The sequence below is a fragment of the Panonychus citri genome, unplaced genomic scaffold (genome assembly GCF_014898815.1).
Source record: "Panonychus citri isolate SS breed McGregor unplaced genomic scaffold, ASM1489881v1 Contig00141, whole genome shotgun sequence".
In the NCBI taxonomy this organism is placed as follows: domain Eukaryota; kingdom Metazoa; phylum Arthropoda; class Arachnida; order Trombidiformes; family Tetranychidae; genus Panonychus; species Panonychus citri.
Window position 1 is genome coordinate 1079354 of NW_026515546.1, and position 22299 is coordinate 1101652.

A 22299-nucleotide genomic window follows, 5' to 3' on the forward strand; every position below is an offset into this window, starting at 1 on the left:
TTGGATGTTTTTCTTTGATTCGATGATCGATAGTCATGAACGATGAACATCGATTGTTTATAATCTTCAATCTCTACCAAGAGTTGATCACTTTGGATGTTAAAATTGGTTGAGTTGTAATTGTTTCGTTTGACTGGTTTTTCTGTTTAATTTGATTTTGTTTTATTCTTTACTTGGTTATTTGTTGATTGTTTTCTTCTGTGAAATTGTTTTACTCTTATCAAAATGGCTCCACGAATTCCTGACTCATCAACTGATGAACAAATCCAACCAATTGAAACTGGATTAAAGGACAAGGATAATGTTTACGTTGATCACAAATTACAAATTGCTTGGCGTAATGTTGTCCTTTTTTCACTTCTCCATATTATGTCAATTTATTCAATCAAATTAATTCTCACATCCGCTGCATGGCAAACAATCCTTTTCGCGTTCTTTCTCTACATTTGCAGTGGACTTGGAATCACCGCTGGAGCTCATCGACTTTGGTCTCATCGATCTTATAAAGCCAAGTGGCCATTAAGAGTAATTCTTTGCATCTTTAATTCCATCGCTTTCCAAGTAAGTAATTAACCCTTTTCCCTTATCCTGAGGGCATGTTAATCACCCAGAACAAGTAGTTATTCAAAGCGTATCTCTAACCAGCAAGGAAATTGAAATGAAATGTATTAATTAATGCAAGGGTAAAAACTAGTATTCTAACTAATTATTATGACTCTTGGAATGATGATGATGATGATGATAACTCGCAATTAATTGTTTATATTTTTCCATCACCATTTCATGTGATATAATCATGTAACTGTAGTGATTAGTTCATCTTATTCACCAACAATTGTCAATTCTTTTCTTTTTCCTCATTTTAATCATTTTTCTTCAGAATCTTAACAACAATTCCAATTTTAACACTTACTTCAAACGGGAAAATATAAAAATTTTAACAATTGATCAATAATAATAACTTAAGTCAATTGGCTAATTTGATTTTGTTTACAACTTTTTTTTCAAGGTCAATTGATTTTCTATGGCTTCATGTTCAATGAAATTTATTTCTTTTCACTAATTATAGAATATTTATTCTTTTTTCGTTCTTTTTTTTCCCTTCCACCACTTAAACAGAATCATATCTATGAATGGGCACGAGACCATCGAGTCCATCATCATTACTCCGAAACGGATGCTGATCCTCACAATGCAACTCGTGGATTTTTTTTCGCTCACATGGGTTGGCTTCTTTGTAAAAAACACCCTGAGGTTAAAAGGAAAGGAGCTAATATCGACTTAAGTGATCTTCTTGCTGATCCTATTATCCGATTCCAGAGAAGGTAAGTAATTAAGTGCCTTTAGCAACTTAATGGCTCAAAAATTGATTAGAATAGTAATTTAGATCTGATCACTTTCTAAATTGATCGATTTGATTATAATTCTACAAAGAAATCACTTTTTTTTCCTCGTGTGCTTACCTCATGTACTATTCATTCAATCTGATTGTTGTTGTTGTTGTTAATTATCATTACTTTTTTGATGACGAGTATGACATAGAGATACTTCTCACCAGCAATTAATCTGATCATCAATTAATCTTTTACATCTATCATTCCATGAACACGAATTGGAATATCTTTTGTTATGTCATCAAGTTTATCTTGAATCGATATTAGATTCCTCTCGAATTATATTAAAAGATTGAATGATTAGTTTATTCATGTGTCTAGTTTATATTTGAGATCTAATTGCAATCTAATTTTCTTTTTTCCTTTCAATTTTTTTTTTCTTAGAAATTACCTCAAACTGGTCTTCCTCTTTTGCTTCTTCCTACCAACAGTAATTCCAGCATTTCTATGGGGAGAATCATTTTGGAATGCATACTTTATCTGTTCCGTATTCCGATATTGTTTCACTCTTCATGTTACCTGGTTAATCAATAGCGCTGCTCATATGTGGGGACAACATCCATACGATAAACACATTAGTCCAGCTGAAAATTTGGTAGTTTCAATTAGTGCAATTGGTGAAGGCTTCCACAATTATCACCATACTTTCCCTTATGATTATTCTGCTAGTGAACTTGGAATGAGATTCAATTTGACAACCATGTTGATCAATTTCATGGCCAAAATTGGTTGGGCATATGATCTGAAAAGAGTCTCACCCAATGTACTTAAACAGCGTATTGAACGTACTGGTGATGGAACTCATTTCAGTTTGGTTAATAATAAATCTTTGTAAACAAACAATCAAAAAAAAACAAAAAAAAATCTTCAAATTTGCAAAAGTTTAACCCAAGTTAAAATTCAACTGAGTAAACGAAAAATAAACATTATGTTCCATTTGTACTCTTAGTTTTTTTTACACATTTATCTTTATTTCAATACAATTAAATTAAGACGTAAAAAAATAACTTCTAAACAGGTTCGATTCCCGGAGCATCGGGCATTCGTTCAATGAAATATTTACGATTCTTCAAGTACATAATTGGAACTCCAGTTAATTTTCTCAGTCTCTTCTGTAAAGCTCTGTCACAAGTGCCAATAATGTAACACTTGTGAGCACTGACTCGATTAAAGATACAATCATCGGCATAGGTTCCTTTATGAGCACAAGGTAATACCTCAAAATTAGATTTAATTATCTTCAATGCGACCCGATATTTGGCTCCAAGTTTTTGAAGTTCAGCAATTATACATTCGGTGACAAAGGGAATACATTTGGCCAACAGACAGTCCATCATTGCAGGGATCATATCGAGCTTGTTTTTAATTGAGAAATTGATGAAATTGGTATCACAAATTATCCTAAATGGTGGACCAAGTTGTTGATTGTAACTAAAGAACATACTTGTTGATGGAATTGCAACCGTTCGTTTTTTTTCAACCTTCTTTTTCTTTGGTTTTAATTTCTCCTTAATTTCTTTCATTCGCGGATCACGTCGAGTTAAAGTTTTGGGTACTCGTGGTTTCGGCATAATTAATTTACCCAATTCAACACAATTAAATTAAATTAACTCGTTTAAATATTCAACAAATTAATTGTTACTTTTTTTTTGTCAAACAATAACATGTGATCATTTAAAATGATTCATTCCAAGTTTAGTGACATCTAGCGGATGAGAAATGAACTAAAACTTGTTAACCATTTTCAAAAGATCTCAATGATTTTTTTTTTCAAACTGAGTTCGGTTTATTTGTGAATAGTAAAGTGTATTAATTGATTATTTTATCATGGAAAATGATCAACTAGTTGCTGCTGTTAATGCTGATTTTTCAGCTTGACGTCTCTTCACATCCCAATTGTAAATTCGAGCCATGTTAACTTCTGTTGTGGTTATTTGATCTCGTAAGAAATTCAAATCTTGATCCACTTGAGATAAATTTTTCAAAGCCATTTTTAAATTTTTAATAAGTAAAGATTCAGCTTCATCCAGTGGATATTCAAGCATCACATTAGCCTGGAAGAAAAGAATTGATAATCATTAGCTATTAATTGATGATCAACTTTTGATCAACTTACCCCAAGCCAAAGACAAATTTTATCAGTCGGTGGTACAATTGCCTCCATGAAGACATGATCAGACAAAAGGAAATTTGTTTTCATCTCTGCATCATTTTCCTAAACAAAAAGAAGATACCAAATTAAAATAAAGAGATGAACATCAAAATCATCGTCATGATAAAAGAATAGAAATTTGAAAATAACCTTTCGCTTCTTCATTAAACTAATGATGTTGAGCGTTTCTTTTATATCTGGTATTTGTTTTTATATTTTCTTCTTTTGAACCAAATTCATTTCCATGAATCGGTACTTGTGATGATCTTCATCAGCTTTACGAATCAATGCAGCAGCATCTTTATCCTGTAATTCCATGAATTTACCAACATCTTCCTAAGAAAAACAAAGACAAAGAGAATAGAATTCACCCCAAACATGATAAAAAGATAGAAATCAACACGAGACACTCACCACAAATTCCGCTTTTGGTATTCCAAGACTATTCTCAACCACTTGGCTCGAATCATCACCTTTCGAATCCATTTTAACTTAAATTGTGAAAATAAAAAGAATACAATTAATAAATGACAAGGAGTAAAAAAATTATTCCAAATGAAAACAAAGCGAATGAGAAAAAAACAGAGAAGAACAAAAAATCCAATTCATTTTTCTCTCTCAATGTCTTCAGATTATTCGCACTAATGAGATGGTCCCTTTTTCTTTTCTTCGGTCAATCAAAGTTAAATTGTAAATAAAGTGAATTTTATTTGATTGGTTTGTTAATTGTTACGATGTCGTTAATTTATCGATCATTGATCACATCGGTTGGTAAATTTGTACCTAAAGGCTTGAAACCTCTATGGGAACATCCTGCTGGTCCTACAACTGTTTTCTTTTGGGCTCCAGCATTTAAATGGGTAATGTTTGTTTACTTCTGTAAGAGATTTTATTTTTTGGTTAATTGTCTTTTAATTTTTTAAAAAGGGTCTTGTGATTGCTGGATTAGCTGATTTGAATCGACCTGTTGATAGAATTAGTCTCGCACAATCTTCATCATTAACTGCAACTGGTGTAATTTGGTCACGATACTCGCTAGTCATCACCCCGAAGAATTGGAGTCTATTCAGTGTAAATGTATTTGTGGCATTGACATCAGGATATCAAGTGTTCAGAGTAGCTAATCATAAGTTATCATCGAAAAATGTTTGATTTTATTTTTATTGTTGATCTTTGGGTTGGTATATATTAGAATTATTGTGATTAATAGAATTGCTAAAATGTTTTATTAATTAATTATGAAAATATGATTAATTAAAATGCATCAAATTGTTTGATCTTTTTGATTTCGAGCAAATCGGATAAACACTTAATCTAATGTTAAATGATCGCTGACTATTCCGAGACTCTTTGACTTTTCGAGTTCAGAGAAAATGGATGAGATTCTAATCTTTGATCCAATTTGATATTCCATTTGATTGAGATGAACTTCCTTCAATGAAGCTTCACATTCCTCCCTGTAATCAATCAATATAAATCACCATTAGTTTTAAAGGAAAAAGAATCATTAACAACCAACAATTAATAACTTACATGGAATGAGAAGTTAACACGACGGCACATTTATCTTTTACAATGTCGATTATACAATTCCAAAGGAAACGTCGGGCCTTCGGATCCATTCCGGTTGTTGGTTCATCGAGGAAAACAACTGATAGTTGACCAACCAGAGCAATTGTAGTGGACAATTTCCTCTTATTCCCTCCCGAATATGATCCAGCAACAACATTACTGTATTCGTAGAGTCCAAGTTTCTTGATGGACCAACGAACTACTTTTTTAATCTTTTCTTCTGGGATTCCTCTTAATCTAGAATAAAGTTCAAGATGTTCCCAACCAGTTAGAAAAGGATCAAGAGCGTCGAATTGTGGACAATAACCAAAATGACGAACTTTGGATGCCCACCACCACTCACGAATCGTAGATTCTTTGATTGACAAAATCAATCATTACTTAAGCAGAAAGTAAAACCCACTGGACCAAAGGAAATTAAGAATAAAAGATCGAATTTAAATTGGAGATACAATTCTAATCGGCCATTTCGAACCTCAATTGGTTATCAATACAGTTCATTGGATTATGGGTTTCGTTTGGGTTTGGGTTCGGGTGATCAATTCCATATTAATTTTCTAGATTTTTGTGTAAATCTCTTTTAAATTAACATTTATGATTGCATTTAAATATTTCCATTCTCTAAATCATCTAGCCAAACTTTAACAGTCTTCCAAGGTTCGGCTCAAGGGAAGAGGTCAAATCATCGACTGTAAGTTAGATGTTCCGCTGTCAATAGTAACTCTTAATAGAGAAAATCTAACACAACAATTGCGTACATTTTTACAATAAATTCATTAATGCATAAGCGACGATCTTAAGCCGCGAAACTTTCACGGAGAAAGTGTCGAGCTACCAGACACTTGACCGAAAAGAGAAAAGGGACCATCTCATTAGTGCGAATAATCTGAAGACATTGAGAGAGAAAAATGAATTGGATTTTTTGTTCTTTTCTGTTTTTTTCTCATTCGCTTTGTTTTCATTTGGAATAATTTTGTTTCTCCATGACATTAATTAATTATTTTCTTTTAATCTTCAATGTTACATTTCGATTTTAAATTAATTCTTAAATGTGAACAATCATCTTGTGATTCTTTGGAATATTCTTAAGTTAATCTTCAATTGTTGATCTTCTTTGGACTTGCGGTAAAATTTTCTTCTTTTCTTTCTTTCTCCAAATTGAAACATTTATTTTTTTCTTTCATTGGTTAATTGTTCTTTTAGAATTCAATTGTAATTGAATTAGAAAATCTCATAGATTTTAACAATGGCGCTTAAAGGAAAATACTCTCACTTTTACTCTCTATTTCTCCTGCACATGTGTTCAATTACATCGCTTCTTCATTCCTGATCATCTTCATTTTCTTTCAGAGAAAATTCTCTCCTTCTTTCTTTCCTCTCTCACTTCTCTTTCTCTGCCTTTTTAGATTCAATTTGTCTCTTTTTTTGTTACACTAACAATATCTCTCTATGTTGTTAGTATCTCTGTGTTAAGTTGTTCTTTATCATGAATCCTAATTTACTTAATTATAATTACAGGCCTGTAAATTCATCAACCATTCCTATTTTATCTTCGACAATATCTTCACCTCTAACAACCTCACCTTCAAATCGATTGAATCAAGTTCATCTACTACCTTCATCCGACGTCTCGATTAATTCTGGTCTCATCAATAAGATGCAAACATCATCATCGTATCTTCCCTTTGACGATAGTACAGCTTTGTTGAATTTTTTTGTGAGTATTTCGAATAATCCATATGATCATCATCGTCATCAATAGAAGAACAATTTTCTATTTCCTTTCCTAATTTTCCACATGAAAAGAAAAAAAAATCAAATAGAAAAGAAAAACCATCTCCCTGTTGTGTATTCTTCTTCCCCAATCTACTTCACCACCTGATACATTTGCATCATATCCTTTTCTCTTTATACAATTTCATCATTTTTAATTGTCCATTTTAATTCGTTAAATTGTTCCATTGATCGATTAATAAGATCTAATCGAAATTTTAATTCACTCTTCTCAAAGACTATCAAGCAAATTTCAATTACACCTTTGCCTGTGGTTCTGTCTCTCTGTTTGTTTTACTTGGTGTTTTACTCTCTCTCTGTCTCTGTCTCTCTTTTTCTCTCTGTCTTTTTTGTCTTTCATTTTTGTTTTTTTCTCTGTATTTTGGAATCATCCTGTTTCCTTTTTCTGATACTTTTCATTGGATTCTCTTCTAACGAAGGAAAATTGAATCTCCCTATTTAATTGAACTTTCTTTTGAAAATCAAGGACATTATTTGCCCCTCTTTCTTGCTCATCGATTGTTAAAAATCAATTGGATAAACTTGGTTATTCCATCGTCTTGTCTGAAAATCTCTTGTAAACATCACCATATCTTTTAGTCTACAAATTTATTGTGATTCTCTTATTTGATTGCGAGAGATTCATATTACCTTGAGTTCAGTTTATTCTCCTAGAAGAATAGATCTCAAAGAGAATTCCTATTTCTTGTTAAGGCTATTTACACCTTCCATGTATCAATCACTGTATTTATTACTAATTTGATTCTTTTTTTTCTCATATTTTTTTGATCAGATGAATGACACTGACAACGTTTCAACTATGGCACCTAATCAAATGGCTTCAAATGAAATTATTTCTGACCAAAATCACCAACAACTTGCTGGAACAACCAATGATCATCCCTATTCAAGAGTAGAACGAGATATGAGAAATGATCATCAATTAACACCAATCAACAACTCATATGTTTCTAACTCATCTAATTTACAAACAGGTCGAATTAACTCAAATTCAATCGGAGGTAATAGTCAACATCATTCATCCCTTCACTCACATTCAGCTCATCATCATCATTCACCTCAACAACAACAACAACCTCACCAACATCAACATCAACCATCCTCACATCATCAACAATCAATTCATCCTTCACATCAAAGACAACAACACCAACAGCAACATCAACAATTACAACATTCAATGTCTCACCATCTATTAGCTCCACATTCACATTTATCTCACTCGATTCCTCATCATTCAATTCACAATTATGTACAACAGCCTAACTCTAATCACTCATATAATCCTAATTACTTAACACAACCACCTAATATAGTTAATCATGGTTCACCTGAACAGGGTAGAGGACTTAACAGTCCAGATCCATCTCCAGGTAACAATATTGGGAATATTTTAACAATTAATAACGATGAATCGCCGAGCACTCGTTCTTCAGCGAATGCAAGTACTTCAAGGTATTTAAATCGTCTTTTTTTTATCGAAATTCTCTTATTCTATTTTGAATTATTTTCCAATATTTTTCTTTTCTTTTTCATTTTCTATTCATAGCCTATCTGCTGGTACAAACTCTTATCAAACTTCATCACAGTCAACAAATTCATCTCAAGCTACGAATTCATCACAAGCAACTATATCATCACAAAAGTCTGACGATCTTTCCCAAAAGTCGAGTCAACCTTTCAATTGTGATTCGGAAAGAAAAAAGCATAATGAGACTTTAACATCATCATCATTAGGAATTCCCTGTGGATTAATTGAGGCACCACCACCGCCTCCGCCTCCACCAATCCTATTACCACCCAAACCTGAAGTTATCGATATCTCACCCATTCGAACAAGAGATGAAAAGAAAGAGGATAATATTAAAATCTCTCAAACAATATCAACAGTACCCTTTTCATTATCATCATCACCTCCAGGAACTGTTTGTGTACAAGTTGAATCAGTTACTACCACTTGTGTTGTCCATCGATTACGATATGAAGGTCGTGTCATCGCTGAAACCGTGGTTAACCAACATGAATCATCTGTTCCCTTAGGAACTGTTCGTATAAATGAGACTGAGCTTGAACAAAAAGGTCCTTTTACAATTTCTACTATTGGAGAATTGCGATGTAGTTTTCCATACTCAAGTGATTCAAACAATTTAATTGGCGATGTTGCTTCTTCTAGTAATACCTTTAATAGCTACGCTAATAACACTAGAGATTCAAATCGGACTGAAAGCAAATTCTCTGTGAGATCATCGACTAATGTTGAATCAAGAACTAAACCAAGTGGGTCTGGTGTAACTCGTAAATCTAGTAAACCAAGTTCGTATAAAGAAAGTAGATCAACCTTAGATTCTTCCAGCTCAATTTTACCTTCATCAAATAAACTTGATACCATCATGGAATTATCAACACCTTCTCCTACCACTACAACCACCACTTCCATGAAAAGCTCAAATAAGAGGAAAATATCTTCCCTTTCAAGTAACACTACGAGTAAAAGGATGAGAAAACATGGAAAACGTATCGATGAAGAAAAGGAACCTCCGGTGATGAAAAAAGGATCTACTGGATTGACAGGGATTCTGATAGTGTAAAGATTAAAGATAATGAGAGTACAACAAAAAAAGAGGAATTGATAGACAATGAAGAGACCCGCCGGGCAACAGCTTCTGTTTTACTTTCTCTACATGGTGATTCTTCACTATTAAGAATGAAGAATATGGTTTCTATTCCTGAGATTGTTATTGACAGAATAAGAGAGCCCGAGTTTCGACATATTGAAAAGGATAATCAAGTTTTCGCAAAATGGGCAAGAGATAAAAACTTTTACCCTGGAAAAGCAACATCACCCCAAATGGATTCCAAATGGTTAATAACTTTTGATGATGGTGAACAACGATCTGTCCATGAAAGTGAAATTATCTCAATTCCTTACCTGGTTCCTGGTCAACAGGTTATGTTAACTTATACCAATGATAGTTGTGCTCAGAGAGTAATTAAAAAATGTTTCGTTCGTGAAGGAATTGATGTTGAATATCAGGTTGAAAATGATGAAACACGTTATCCAACACGTAAAATTTTTCTAACCTCTGACATGGCTGCTATTCTTTTAAGTAAACAATCAAAATTGCCTTCTAATGCATCCAAATTTGCCGATGTTGATCTCAATAATATTATACCTAAAAGGTCACGGGTAACCAAACCAATAACCTCATCATCAAATCCATTACCACAATCATCTAATAATAACAATACTGTTAATCCTTCAATGTCTCTGCCCACTACAATTACGAGTCAAACAATTTCTAGCGATGATCTTGGTTCACATGGTGATTCGGATACAGGATCAGTTAACAGTTACAAGAGTACAAAAAGTCGTAGTACATCATTTAGTAAACAATTTTTGCCCTCATTAAGCCCATCCTCATCTAATCGACCATCAAGTGAGATATCATCCAAGACAAAGAAAACTTCGGGCAAATATCCACCTCCTTTACCTCTTTCGAATAAGAAAACTAGTGATTCTTCTTCATCTTCATCTTCATCTTCAACAAAAAATGAACGATCATCAGGTGGTAAATCATCTTCATCAACCAATTCTGCCTCGAAAACATTATCAACTCTAATTCACCAAGGAGAGAAAGAGAAACTTCTTGGTCCAATTCCACCGGAGGGAAGTAATCTTTTCGCTGGTATTGGTTTTCTTTTAACAACAACTAATAAAACTAATAAATCGAACGGTGAAATGTACTCATCTGAGGCCGGTTCTAGTATACCTTTCGACGCTGACTATTTAACCACACAAATCCAAATGGGTTCAGGTAAAATCTTTTCAGATGTTGATGCAGCTCGGGTAAGTTGTTTTAACGGTGCTTTGATTCATGACAAATTAATTTGTGACTTTTTTCGCTCTCTTCTTTTTACAGAAATGCACTGAAATCAATGAAACCGTTCTGATTGCTTACACTTATTTAAAATCATCTCTTTACATGCAATGTTTACATGGTGGTATTCCTTGTGTAATGCATACCTGGGTCATTGAATGTTGTCGTGAAGGACAATTACTCCAAAAATCAAAATATCTTTTACCCTCGGGCTATAGTTTAATCAAATCAAATCTTTCATCAGACAAGTATGTTGATTATTAATTCAACTGGTGGTTTCTATTTTAATCTTATATTTATTTGATATTTTTATCTTTTCTTGTTTCACCAAACAGAAATGTATTCAAGAAAAGTGCATTTCTATTCAAAGGACTGAAAATAATGATCGCTGATACTAAATTAATTGATAAATGGAAACCAGTGTTAATTACTGGTTCATCAATTATTGTTTCTAATTTACCACCGGCAACAGGCTCATCAACTAGTAAGTAAATTGTTGATGCTTTTATAGTTGATTACCTTTATCAAAACTAACTATTGTTTTTTATTTTCTTTTACATAGGAAAAGCCAGTAATTCAGTGGATTTAATAATTGCCGATACCAATTGTCCAAGTCCGATAATTAAGAAAGCGCAACAAATGAATATTCCAATTGTGACAAGCGAATATCTCGCTCAATGTTTGATAAATGGGAGAAAATTATCCCATGATTCTCATGAACAATTTAAATATAAATAACCTAATTATTATCTATCATTTTATGTTCGATCGCTTGACCCTTTACACTATTGTAACTTTTTTCATCATTTTACCTTTGACCCACCTATTGTTGTTCATTTCTACACTTTGTTCTTTCTTTAAATTTGCATTTGCATTTTCTTTTCTTTCAAATTATCATCATCATCAGCATCATCATCATAATTACCTCATCAGCATTTGCCATTATCACCATGGATTCATCATTAATCGCAATATGAAGGCTAAAGTCATCAATTTCTTCCGGTGAAACTTTGTATTAACGTGTAAACAAAATGTTAGTTATAATCGTTGATTACTAATCCACCAAAAAAAATCAAAACCATTAAATGGACAAACATTGTCAGTTAATTGCTTTAAAACCCTCAATTTCTTAACTCGTCTCGAAATTGAGACTAATTGATTTAGCTGATTGGCTCTTTAATCATTATCGTTTCTTTTAGCCGAAAATATTATCGTGAACAAAATGGTTGAGGAAAATCCTCATTTGGATATGATATTCATGGAGAAATAAAAACCTTTGCATGGAACAAGTTGAATTCATTACGAAGGTAAATATGATTTCAGTTCAGAGAAATGAGCTAATATTATAGCCATTTTCATGAAGAAATATTCGAGTCACTGTATTGACCGGAAACTTGTGGTAATTTGACTTGTCGAAAAATAAATTGAATAATTCAGTACCGAATTCACAATCAATGTTAATGACGAAATGATCAATAGTCAAGTTAACGTGTTTAAGAAATTCTTGACTTGGAATATCAAATGGATAATTTTCAATTCTCTGGGTATAGATTTTGAGAGTTTCTAATGATGATTGATATGTATCGATAATCCATTGATCAGGAAACTGTTGATTCTCATTCATTTTCAATCCATTGAAAATTAACACAATATATTTAAGATCAGCATCAGATCCGTAAAATTTAGCAGCACATGAGAGGAAACCTCGTTGGAAATCATTGGCATCTTCGAGAAAATGACGAACTGTTGGACTATCACGAAGAAAAGCATTGAAACATAACTTTTCGACTTCTTCTTCGCTTAGAAGATCAGAGTCCTTTCGATCCCGAAATCGAGAAATTACTTTCGAACAAAATGTCCAATCATAGTCTAATGATAGATTATCAACTGTTGATTCGACAAAATTTTTTTCCATTGTATCAATCATCTTTTTCTGATCGCGATAAGCGATTTTACGCTTTTCCATCCTAAAAATATCCATTGAAGATCGATAAGCATCAATGATCCACTCCGATGGATATTCTGGTTCTTCATCCATCTTAAGACGATTAAAAGTCGACGAAATATAATCCATGTTGTCCACGTAACTTTTTGTAGCGAGCGAAAAGAAAATCTTCTGAAAAAGATTGGCGTCATAGAGAAAATTATTGACAGTTGGACTTTCTCGAAGAAAGTAATCAGAAAAGATCTTCTCAGCTTCTTGTTCGGTTACAAATCCAAATGTATTATATCGAAATTGACTCAATATCCTGGCACAAGTTTTATAATCGATTTTATCGAAATATTTATGAGTAAAATGAATAAAAATATTCTCCATTTTCTCGATAAGATCTTTAGACTGAATAATCGACGAACGTTGGTTTTCATTCACTGGATATCCTCTGCTTTCGTTGTAAGTTTCGAAATAATTAAATGTTTTTCGCTTCTCAAGGCCCTTCAAGTAATTCGCAACCAAGCGAGAATATTTTTTAGATATTGAATCAAGTGTTGGAAGCTTATTGCCATCGATTTTCATAGCGTAAATTGTTGACACCAAATAATCTGGGTCTAATTCACGAGGATCAGAAACAGCGAATTCACTTATTACGGTAAATTGGAAATGATTGTAATTTATCATGATTGAATGATTATTGTCAAAGAGCAATGCACAAAAATAATAAGAAACAAAATAGGTAATGGTTTTTGAAAAGTGGCTCAAGACTGACCGTAACTAAAATGGCTGATCTATTGTCAATAATTGACCTCAATCAAATGGAATGGGGCTTCAAAGTCATCCAAGAGAAGAACTAGTTTGGAAAGGACTATAATTGTTAGTCTGGCTTTAGACCATTTGGTTTAAAGCTCTAAGATGACCTTTGAACTGACATTGTGCCAGACCAATTTATATATTTACGACACAATCAGATAAACTCGTTTTGCTAGTAAGACACTAGATTATTCTCATGCTACAGAGTGTACCGGGATTCTAAGTGCACCTAAAGGATACATCATCCAGTTGACATTCACTTTGTTCAACTTGGAGCCAAGTCGAAAGTGTAACTTTGACTATCCTTATACTTATCCTCCAATGAAAAACTGTACTTATCATATTCAAGTTCCCCAGGAGAAAGTGATTCAGTTAAGTTTTTCATCCTTCGACCTTGAAGATTCACCAAACTGTTATCAAGACTATATAACAATCTCAGATCCTGGAGTGAGTTCTAGTAATCAAACGGAACGATTCTGTGGTTCTCAAATTCCAGATCAAATTACCTCGAATTTGAATGAGCTGATTATCCATTTTAAATCAGATTTTGTGGTAATTCAATTCCACCGGTAATCCAATCAAGTGAAGAACAATTAATTTTAAAATTTAAACTGATACATCGATTTCATTTGAAGGATTTGTCGCTTCTTATTCATTCATCGATGGATCTAAACATTGTGGTGGAACGTTAAGAGCACCAATGGAGAGATTGTCAGTCCCAATTATCCGAGACGTTATCCAGCCTCACGTCGATGTTTATGGAAAATAATTGACCTGAAAATAATCAGATTCGAGTTCAGTTCATGCAAATTGACCTTGAATCACATGATACATGCGTCTTTGATTATATTGAAATTTACAATGGTCAAGATACTTCAGCTCCGCTGGTTGGCCGATATTGTAAATCCAAGTTACCAAGTCCGGTTGTGTCTCATTCAAATACAATGGTCATACTGTTTGTCTCCGATAGCGGTGTCTCTGGACCAGGATTCCGTTTAAAATATGACATTGCCGAAACGGGCTGTGGTGGTGTACTAAAATCGGCTAGTGGACTTATCATATCACCAAATTATCCTTTCCCATATAATCATAATGCTCAATGTACTTGGATAATTAAAACATCTAAAGGATCTCGACTTATTTTGAACATCGTTGATTTGGCTTTCGAATCGCATCAAATATGTACTCATGATCGATTAGACATTTTCGATGGTCCAGATGATAAATCGAAAAGACTTTTACGAGCCTGTGGTGATCAACTAATCACCGAACCAATTAGATCAACGTCCGATTCGGTTACGGTTAAAATGGTCACTGATGCATCGGTTGCTTTTAAAGGATTCAAATTAAATTATGCCACCAATTGTACCAATACAATTAAGGGAACTCGTGGTGCAATTGAGACACCAAATTATCCTAACCTTTATTCTGGTAATTCAAATTGTTCCTGGAAAATCAGTGTACCTCAGGGTAATAATATTAGTTTAGCTTTTCGCGAATTGAAGTTCAACTCACCTTGATCATCGTCCTACCTGTTGATCACTTCATTGAATAAAGGAAATCAAAGTAAATATTGTGACAACAATTCAACTGTTGTTAATATTTTAATTACTGATCATGATATCACAATTGGTTATGTAAATATTGATTGAAAATTAGATAAATGTATATTTAGAAGGAGAATTTGTCTCCTAGCTATTGAGAGATTACATATTTTTAGGTCATTTTTAGTTCTTTAAAAATCTTCATAAATCACAATACGAATTATGAAATGATTATAAAAACAAGAGCTAAAGAAATCGGTTGTATTGTTACTCCAAATTTAACCACTGTTCTCATCGTAATCGTATCCCTGTGCGCGCATAAATAAATAAGAAACTTCCTTAGTATTGTATTCATCACAAATGGGTAGATTCAAGAAGGAATTAATTAACTCGGTACTGAATTTGAAATCAAATTTTCTTTTGGAATATTTGATTGTTAACATAATAAATGTTTCTATTATATTCTTGTAATCATCATACGGGTAATTTTCGACTCTCTGGGTATAGATTTTGAGAGTTTCTAATGAGGATTGATATGTATCGATAATCCATTCATCAGGAAACTGTTGATTCTCATTCATTTTCAATCCATTGAAAATTAACACAATATATTTAAGATCAGCATCAGATCCGTAAAATTTAGCAGCACATGAGAGAAAACCTCGTTGGAAATCATTAGCATCTTCGAGAAAATGACGAACTGTTGGACTATTTCGGAGAAAAGCATTGAAACATAACTTTTCCACTTCTTCTTCGCTTAGAGTATCTATGTCTTTTCGACGTCGAAATCGAGAAATTACTTTGGAACAAAATGTCCGATCATAATCTAATGATAGATTATCAACTGTTGATTCGATAAAGTTTTTTTCTATCGAATCAACCATCTCTTTCCAATTACCAAGTGTATTATGTATACTTTCATTTACCAAAATGCCCAAAGACGAGTGATAAGCATCAATGATCCATTCCAACGGATATTCTTGTTCTTGATCCATTTTGAGACGATTGAATGTTGTCGATATATAATTCACATTATTGATGTTACTTTTAGCAGCAAATGAAAGGAAAATCTTCTGAAAAATGTTCGCATCATCGAGAAAATTAATAACAGTTGGACTTTCTCGAAGAAGATAATCAAAGAAAATCTTTTCAGCTTCTTGTTTGGATACAAGTTCAGAAGTTCCGTAACGAAAGCAACTCAATATTCTGGCACAAGTTTCATAATCGATTTTATCATCGAAATATTTATAAGTAAAATGAATAAAAATATTCTCCATTTTTTTTATATTCCCATCCTGGCCACTAATTACACCTAAATAGTTATGTGGACGCATAATTGGTCCAAAAAGACGTTCAGGACGCCTCTCTTTCAAATGCCATTGCTCTTTGACACTTTTAGTACACCGATTTTTTTCATTAAACCTGAAAAAAATGCTAGCGATGTCCTCAGGAGTAGCACGATTCACTTCATTAGTGTCCATGGCATTGTATGTAGACATTAAATAATCAGGTTTAATTTCTGGAGGATCAGAAAAAGCAATTTCCCGCAGAAAAGTCCACTGAAACTCATTAACGCTCATTATTATAACTAAACTTGAAGGTAGTGGAAAGGGTAAATACTGAAAAAAGAACCAAAAGAAAAGTTTGCTGATAAAGTTTAACGGAGAAGTGACCTTAATATAGACAGAAACAAAAATGGTCGAAACCAAAAAACAAACATTGTTATTCTTGCAAAACTGGTTCATCTCTGAAATGACCTTTCAAGTGCCATTTGCTTTGTCTAGGCTTCTGAATGTAATTCCCTTTGTCTGTCATTAGCAAATGGAACTGCCACCAAAGCCCTTTGGCGATAATTTGAAGCCTTTGCTAGAGAGCAAATAACCTTTACTCCTAATAAGCTTTTATCTAGGTAACTAACAGGTTGTTCCAATTGTTAATCTACAATGTACTAATACACAATCTCTTTCGTTATTAGAGATTCAGTTTGCACTTTGGTCTTTCTTTAAATTTGCATTTTCTTTTCTATCAAATTATCATCATCATCATAATTACCTCATCAGCATTTGCCATTATCACCATGGACTCATCATTAATCGCAATATGAAGGCTAAAGTCATCAATTTCTTCCGGTGAAACTTTGTATTAACGTGTAAACAAAATGTTAGTTATAATCGTTGATTACTAATCCACCAAAAAATCAAAACCATTAAATGGACAAACATTGTCAGTTAATTGCTTTAAAACCCTCATTTTCTTAACTCGTCTCGAAATTGAAACTAATTAATCTATTTGATGCATCCAAAGAGATTGAGATTCAATTTCCGCTGTTTAACAATTAATATTGATGATGATACAATTCAATTCACTGTTAAAAAATATGTTCACAATTTACGGAAGTATCTTAATTGTGATTAACTTTTTCTCATTGATTCTTTAGCTCATGAAACCTAAATTGGTTCAAATGTTTAATTTTTTGCCTCTTTAATCATTATCGTTTCTTTTAGTTGATTATATTTTTTGCTATCAATTCGTTAACATCTATTAACTATTAAATGTTCATCATCAGTAACAATTTGTATCACTTTTTTAATGAGTTAATTTTTTCACGTTGATTGTAGTGTTGATCACAACAAGAAGGTTTTACAATTTAACCTCAATGTTTACACATTTTTACAATCAGTAAGTTGCGAAAAAAGTTGATGATTAACAAAGTGATTAATTGATTGTCCTTATCCTTCAATCAACGCGACAAGAATCAAATGATATTGATGTTTATGACAATGATCAACATTTGATTTGATCAGATTGTTGATTACTGTTAATTTGAGCAGGTCAACTCCTTATTAATTGATTGAAGGCTGAACCCATTCCGAGATAATAACATGATAGTAAACAAGAAAATAATTTGAACGATTAAGCTTAACAATTAAGAGAACTGGATTAAAAGGATGCCCATTAATGGGAGGTTTCAAAAGATATATTGACAATTGATAATCATGATCAACTAATTGTTATCATCTCAAATCAATATATAAAGTATATAAATCGACTGGTTAATCAGTTGATCAGTCAGTGTGTAGTTTGGACAATTAAGAACAACAATTGAAATTGTTTATAAACAATACAATACAATAGTAAATAGAAAGTGAAAAGTTTGTTAATTGCAACAATCAAAGATGATTCATTGTCAATCACCATCAATGAGATTTATTTCATCACCTATTGGACTTTGTTGTTTAATTGTTGTGGTCTTCTGTCAGCTGACCATCGGTACTCATCATCATGGTGGTGGTCATTCAAACATTTATCGTGAACAAAATGGTTGGGGAAAATACTCATTTGGATATGATATTCATGATCCATGGGGTAATAAAAACTTTCGCAAGGAACATGGTGAATTCACCAAAAAGGGAGGCCATGTTGTCGGTTCCTATGGTATTTATGATGCCAAAGGTAGATTACGATTAGTTAAATACACTGCAGGTAAAAATGGATTCGTGGCAACAATTAAAACCAATGAGCCAGGAACAGGTAATGAAGATTCAGCTGGAGTTTATTTCAATGGCGGTGACAGTCATAAGGGAAAATGGCTGTTCGATGTTGGAACTCATCATAAGGATCATTGGGGTAAGTTGATTGAATTAACTGTCGATTATTTAACTCAAATTGCAAATTGTCAGGATCATATCATGATATTGTAATCGAAGATCAATATTTCAGTTTAATGATAATTTTCAATCTCATGATTTAGGTAAACACCATGATCATCACGATCATCACGATCATCATGGTGGTCATCATGGGCACCATAAGATTGGTCATCATGGTAAATATATCGCTGCTGCTTCAGAGTTGAAAGGATCATCTGGCTCACCAGCTCGTCATCAACGACGATTTGATGATAAAGGTTTCCCTTTGGATGGTGAACATGGTAATGGTCATCCTAACGGTCCAGTTAATGCTAATGGTTTTGATCAGAGAGGCTTCAGGTCAGGTGATTTTGGTTCAGGTAAAAATCAACAGAGAGGAAATAATTTCCATGGCAGGGAACGAGAATCAACCGGTGGTAAACACAATTTCTCAGGTAAAAGTGGCTTCGATCGTGATCCTTTCCAATCAGCTTTCGGTGAAAGTAAATTTGGTGAAAGCAAATTCGGTGATAATAAATTCGGTGAAGGTAAATTAGCAATTAATAGTGATCGTGATGGAGATGGTGAATATCGACGATTAGCAAGTAATTATCCTCGAGCTGAAGAAGGTCACAAATATAGTAAATCATCATTAGATTAATCCAATTGTCGTAATCAACTATTTTCATTCAATTATTATCAAAGCAAAAAGTTTCTCAATGAAATTATTGTTTTTTGATTTTCATCCTTGTAAATATTAATCCCGTTCATTATTTAAACCTTTCAAATTGCTAATTGTTTTAATCATCTTTCTACCTTTCATTCAATTCATATTTTTATAATTCTTTAAATTGTATTAACTGTATTAACCTCAAATCTATTTATTAAGCCAAATAAAATATCTTGAAGTAATTGTAAACAATATAATCTCCAATTTTCAATATTAAAAAAAAAGAAAGTTATCCAACAGCAAATTGAACTTTATCCAATAGTTTTCACTTTTCGATGAGAAAAAAAAGGTTATTAAGTAAAAAGTGAATTAACTGTAACAATTAAATCAAATTATTGGAATTTGATTGATATGGAATTACAATCAATATCAATTGTTAAACGTTGACCAATTTTTTATTATAACTTTTTGGTTGAACTTTTTTCTACAGAATCTATCTCTCTTCAGATTGTACATGTATGATATTGTTTCTAATGTGTCACAATTAAAGATCAAGTATTAATAACTTGATTTAAAAATGTTTTCGTCACGATAACGAAGTAACAAGTTACAAGCCCGTCTCATTATCTAGTAGTTTACTGTCTAAATAAAACTCACGATGTTGATACGAGATGAAATGTTTTGAAATACAAAATTGAACTAAAACAAGAGTAACAAAAATCGTTATCCTTTCTAAACCAGTTCACATCTGAAATGACCTTTGAACCACCGTTTTCTTTGTTAGAGGCCAAGTTTAGACAGTAAAATGGGCCATTTTACGAATCTGGTCAAACATCTACTTAAAAGCTAAACAACAATCGTATCCTTGTACATACACGTATGCTTGTGTAACTTCCTTGAAAGTGTATCTATCGTAAGCGGGTCGACTCAAGAAACAATTGATTAACTCGGTACCGAATTTGATATCAAAATTCCTCTTAAAATACTTTATGGTTGCCAAGATAAACTGATCGATCTTTGTCTTGTAAGTTTCTTCCATATAATTTTCGATTCTCTCGATATGAGTTTTGAGAGTTTCTAATGACGATTGATATGTATCGATAATCCATTCATCAGGAAACTGTTGATTCTCATTCATTTTCAATTCATTGAAAATTAACACAATATATTTAAGATCAGCATCAGATCCGTAAAATTTAGCAGCACATGAGAGGAAAACTCGTTGAAAATCATTGGCATCATCGAGAAAATGACGAACTGTTGGACTATTTCGGAGAAAAGCATTGAAACATAACTTTTCGACTTCTTCTTCGCTTAGAGTATCTATGTCTTTTCGACGCCGAAATCGAGAAATTACTTTGGAACAAAATTTCACATCATAATCTACTGATAGATTATCAACTGTTGATTCGACGAAATTTTTTTCCATTGTATCAATCATCTCTTTCCAATCAGCATATAGATTTGGTATATTTTTATCCATGAAAATATCAATTGAAGATCGATAAGCATCGATGATCCATTCTGATGGATATTCTGGTTCTTTTTCCATCTTAAGACGATTGAAGGTAGACGAGATATAATCCATATTGTTCACGTAACTTTTAGCAGTGAATGAAAGAAAATCTTCTGAAAAAGATTCGCACCATCGAGAAAATTATTAACAGTTGGACTTTCTCGAAGAAAATAATCAAAGAAAATCTTTTCAGCCTCTTGTTCGGTTACAAGTCCATATCTATGATAACGAAAGCGACTCAATATTCTGGCACAAGTTTTATAATCGATTTTATCATCGAAATATTTATAAGTAAAATGAATAAAAATATTCTCCATTTTTTTGATAATCCATTTCGGATAATGATAACATGGTAGACGAGAATTACTTGGAATCATACATTGGCCAGTGAGATATTCCAAATGTTTGAAACTTTGTCGTTCTTTAATTGCAGGATAACAAGGCGTTTTTCCAAGATAGGTGTTGAAGAGGATGAAAACGTTTTGAGCATCACATTTTTCTTTGGTGTTCATCGCTGTGTATGTAGATACTAAATAATCGGGATTGATTTCAGGAAAATCAGCATAAGCAATTTCACTTATGAATACTATTTGAAAATGATTTTCCATGTAGAACCTGTGACTGACCTTAAGACGAATGAACTTTGAAAACCGTAATTGAAGATGAGGAAAAACAAGTCAAAAGAAGCGCTACCACAATTCTAAATTGAAGAAAATCATTAATGAATTGAACATAAACTCGTAACAAATTGAATGGAAAAAAAACAATTTTTTCTTTCTAAACCAGTTCTTATCTACCACAATTACCCTATACGAGACAGTATACTGACCGAAACTAAAATGGCCACAGTTCTCTGTCTGAAACTGGCCTCAAACAAAGAAAACAGTGGTTCAAAGGTCATCTTAGAGATGAACTGGTTATGAAAAGTAACAATTGTTGTTAAACTGGTTTAAGGTCATTTTGGTCATAAACTGACCCAACCTTCAAAATTAAACAAACGAATGAAAGGAAAATCTTCTGAAAAAGATTCGCACCATCGAGAAAATTATTAACAGTTGGACTTTCTCGAAGAAAATAATCAAAGAAAATCTTTTCAGCCTCTTGTTCGTCCATGCAAGTCCATATCTATGATAACGAAAGCGACTCAATATCCTGGCACAAGTTTTATAATGGATTTTATCATCGAAATATTTATGAGTAAAATTGACAAAAATATTCGGTAAATAAATCGGTTCAATTGATAAATTTCTCGCCTCTTTAATCATTGTCGTTTCTTTTAGTTGATTATTATCGTTAACATCTATTAACTATTAAATGTTCATCACCAGTGAAAATTTGTATCGCTTTTTTAATGAGTTAATTTTTTCATGTTGATTGTAGTGTTGATCACAACAAGAAGGTTTT

The 22299-nt window shown here is 32.7% G+C and overlaps 6 protein-coding genes across 6 annotated transcripts; 4 read left to right on the forward strand and 2 right to left on the reverse strand.

Annotated features, from left to right (window-relative positions):
• Nucleotides 1-77: 77 nt before the first annotated feature.
• LOC128395573 (acyl-CoA Delta-9 desaturase-like) lies at nt 78-2342 on the forward strand. Its single transcript, XM_053356019.1, has 3 exons — nt 78-561; nt 1120-1325; nt 1779-2342. The coding sequence occupies exons 1-3, from the start codon at nt 226-228 to the stop codon at nt 2227-2229; spliced, it is 993 nt and encodes a 330-aa protein (XP_053211994.1). The 5' UTR covers nt 78-225; the 3' UTR covers nt 2230-2342.
• Nucleotides 2340-4126, reverse strand: LOC128395574 (rRNA-processing protein FCF1 homolog). The gene is made up of 4 exons (XM_053356020.1): nt 3961-4126; nt 3697-3882; nt 3511-3609; nt 2340-3448 (listed from the first exon to the last, which is right to left on the reverse strand). The coding sequence occupies exon 4, from the start codon at nt 2963-2965 to the stop codon at nt 2405-2407; it is 561 nt and encodes a 186-aa protein (XP_053211995.1). The 5' UTR covers nt 2966-3448; nt 3511-3609; nt 3697-3882; nt 3961-4126; the 3' UTR covers nt 2340-2404.
• On the reverse strand, nt 3233-4032 carry LOC128395820 (prefoldin subunit 3-like). Its single transcript, XM_053356303.1, has 4 exons — nt 3961-4032; nt 3778-3882; nt 3511-3609; nt 3233-3448 (listed from the first exon to the last, which is right to left on the reverse strand). The coding sequence occupies exons 1-4, from the start codon at nt 4030-4032 to the stop codon at nt 3233-3235; spliced, it is 492 nt and encodes a 163-aa protein (XP_053212278.1).
• Nucleotides 4127-4199: 73 nt separating the features above from the next.
• LOC128395576 (mitochondrial pyruvate carrier 2-like) lies at nt 4200-4823 on the forward strand. The gene is made up of 2 exons (XM_053356021.1): nt 4200-4406; nt 4474-4823. Exons 1-2 carry the CDS (start codon nt 4281-4283, stop codon nt 4696-4698), a joined length of 351 nt encoding a protein of 116 aa, XP_053211996.1. The 5' UTR covers nt 4200-4280; the 3' UTR covers nt 4699-4823.
• Nucleotides 4824-6413: 1590 nt separating this feature from the next.
• LOC128395577 (uncharacterized) lies at nt 6414-11897 on the forward strand. Its single transcript, XM_053356022.1, has 7 exons — nt 6414-6835; nt 7685-8367; nt 8462-9452; nt 9503-10759; nt 10833-11038; nt 11126-11274; nt 11353-11897. Exons 1-7 carry the CDS (start codon nt 6605-6607, stop codon nt 11526-11528), a joined length of 3693 nt encoding a protein of 1230 aa, XP_053211997.1. The 5' UTR covers nt 6414-6604; the 3' UTR covers nt 11529-11897.
• Nucleotides 11898-17115: 5218 nt separating this feature from the next.
• LOC128395427 (uncharacterized) lies at nt 17116-19528 on the forward strand. The gene is made up of 2 exons (XM_053355855.1): nt 17116-18707; nt 18832-19528. The coding sequence occupies exons 1-2, from the start codon at nt 18257-18259 to the stop codon at nt 19368-19370; spliced, it is 990 nt and encodes a 329-aa protein (XP_053211830.1). The 5' UTR covers nt 17116-18256; the 3' UTR covers nt 19371-19528.
• The last annotated feature ends 2771 nt before the right edge of the window (nt 19529-22299 follow it).

Coding starts and splice junctions, on each gene's coding strand:
- LOC128395573 (XM_053356019.1), top strand. CDS start 226: ATGGCTCCACGAATTCCTGACTCATCAACTGATGAACAAATCCAACCA. Junction 562..1,119: donor TTAATTCCATCGCTTTCCAA/GTAAGTAATTAA, acceptor CCACTTAAACAG/AATCATATCTATGAATGGGC. Junction 1,326..1,778: donor ATTATCCGATTCCAGAGAAG/GTAAGTAATTAA, acceptor TTTTTTTCTTAG/AAATTACCTCAAACTGGTCT.
- LOC128395574 (XM_053356020.1), bottom strand. CDS start 2,965: ATGCCGAAACCACGAGTACCCAAAACTTTAACTCGACGTGATCCGCGA.
- LOC128395820 (XM_053356303.1), bottom strand. CDS start 4,032: ATGGATTCGAAAGGTGATGATTCGAGCCAAGTGGTTGAGAATAGTCTT. Junction 3,610..3,777: donor GATTCATGGAAATGAATTTG/GTTCAAAAGAAG, acceptor CTTTTTGTTTAG/GAAAATGATGCAGAGATGAA. Junction 3,449..3,510: donor AAATTTGTCTTTGGCTTGGG/GTAAGTTGATCA, acceptor CTTTTCTTCCAG/GCTAATGTGATGCTTGAATA.
- LOC128395576 (XM_053356021.1), top strand. CDS start 4,281: ATGTCGTTAATTTATCGATCATTGATCACATCGGTTGGTAAATTTGTA. Junction 4,407..4,473: donor GGGCTCCAGCATTTAAATGG/GTAATGTTTGTT, acceptor TTTTTTAAAAAG/GGTCTTGTGATTGCTGGATT.
- LOC128395577 (XM_053356022.1), top strand. CDS start 6,605: ATGAATCCTAATTTACTTAATTATAATTACAGGCCTGTAAATTCATCA. Junction 9,453..9,502: donor ATGAAGAAAAGGAACCTCCG/GTGATGAAAAAA, acceptor GATAGTGTAAAG/ATTAAAGATAATGAGAGTAC. Junction 11,039..11,125: donor TCAAATCTTTCATCAGACAA/GTATGTTGATTA, acceptor TTCACCAAACAG/AAATGTATTCAAGAAAAGTG.
- LOC128395427 (XM_053355855.1), top strand. CDS start 18,257: ATGATTCATTGTCAATCACCATCAATGAGATTTATTTCATCACCTATT. Junction 18,708..18,831: donor TCATCATAAGGATCATTGGG/GTAAGTTGATTG, acceptor CTCATGATTTAG/GTAAACACCATGATCATCAC.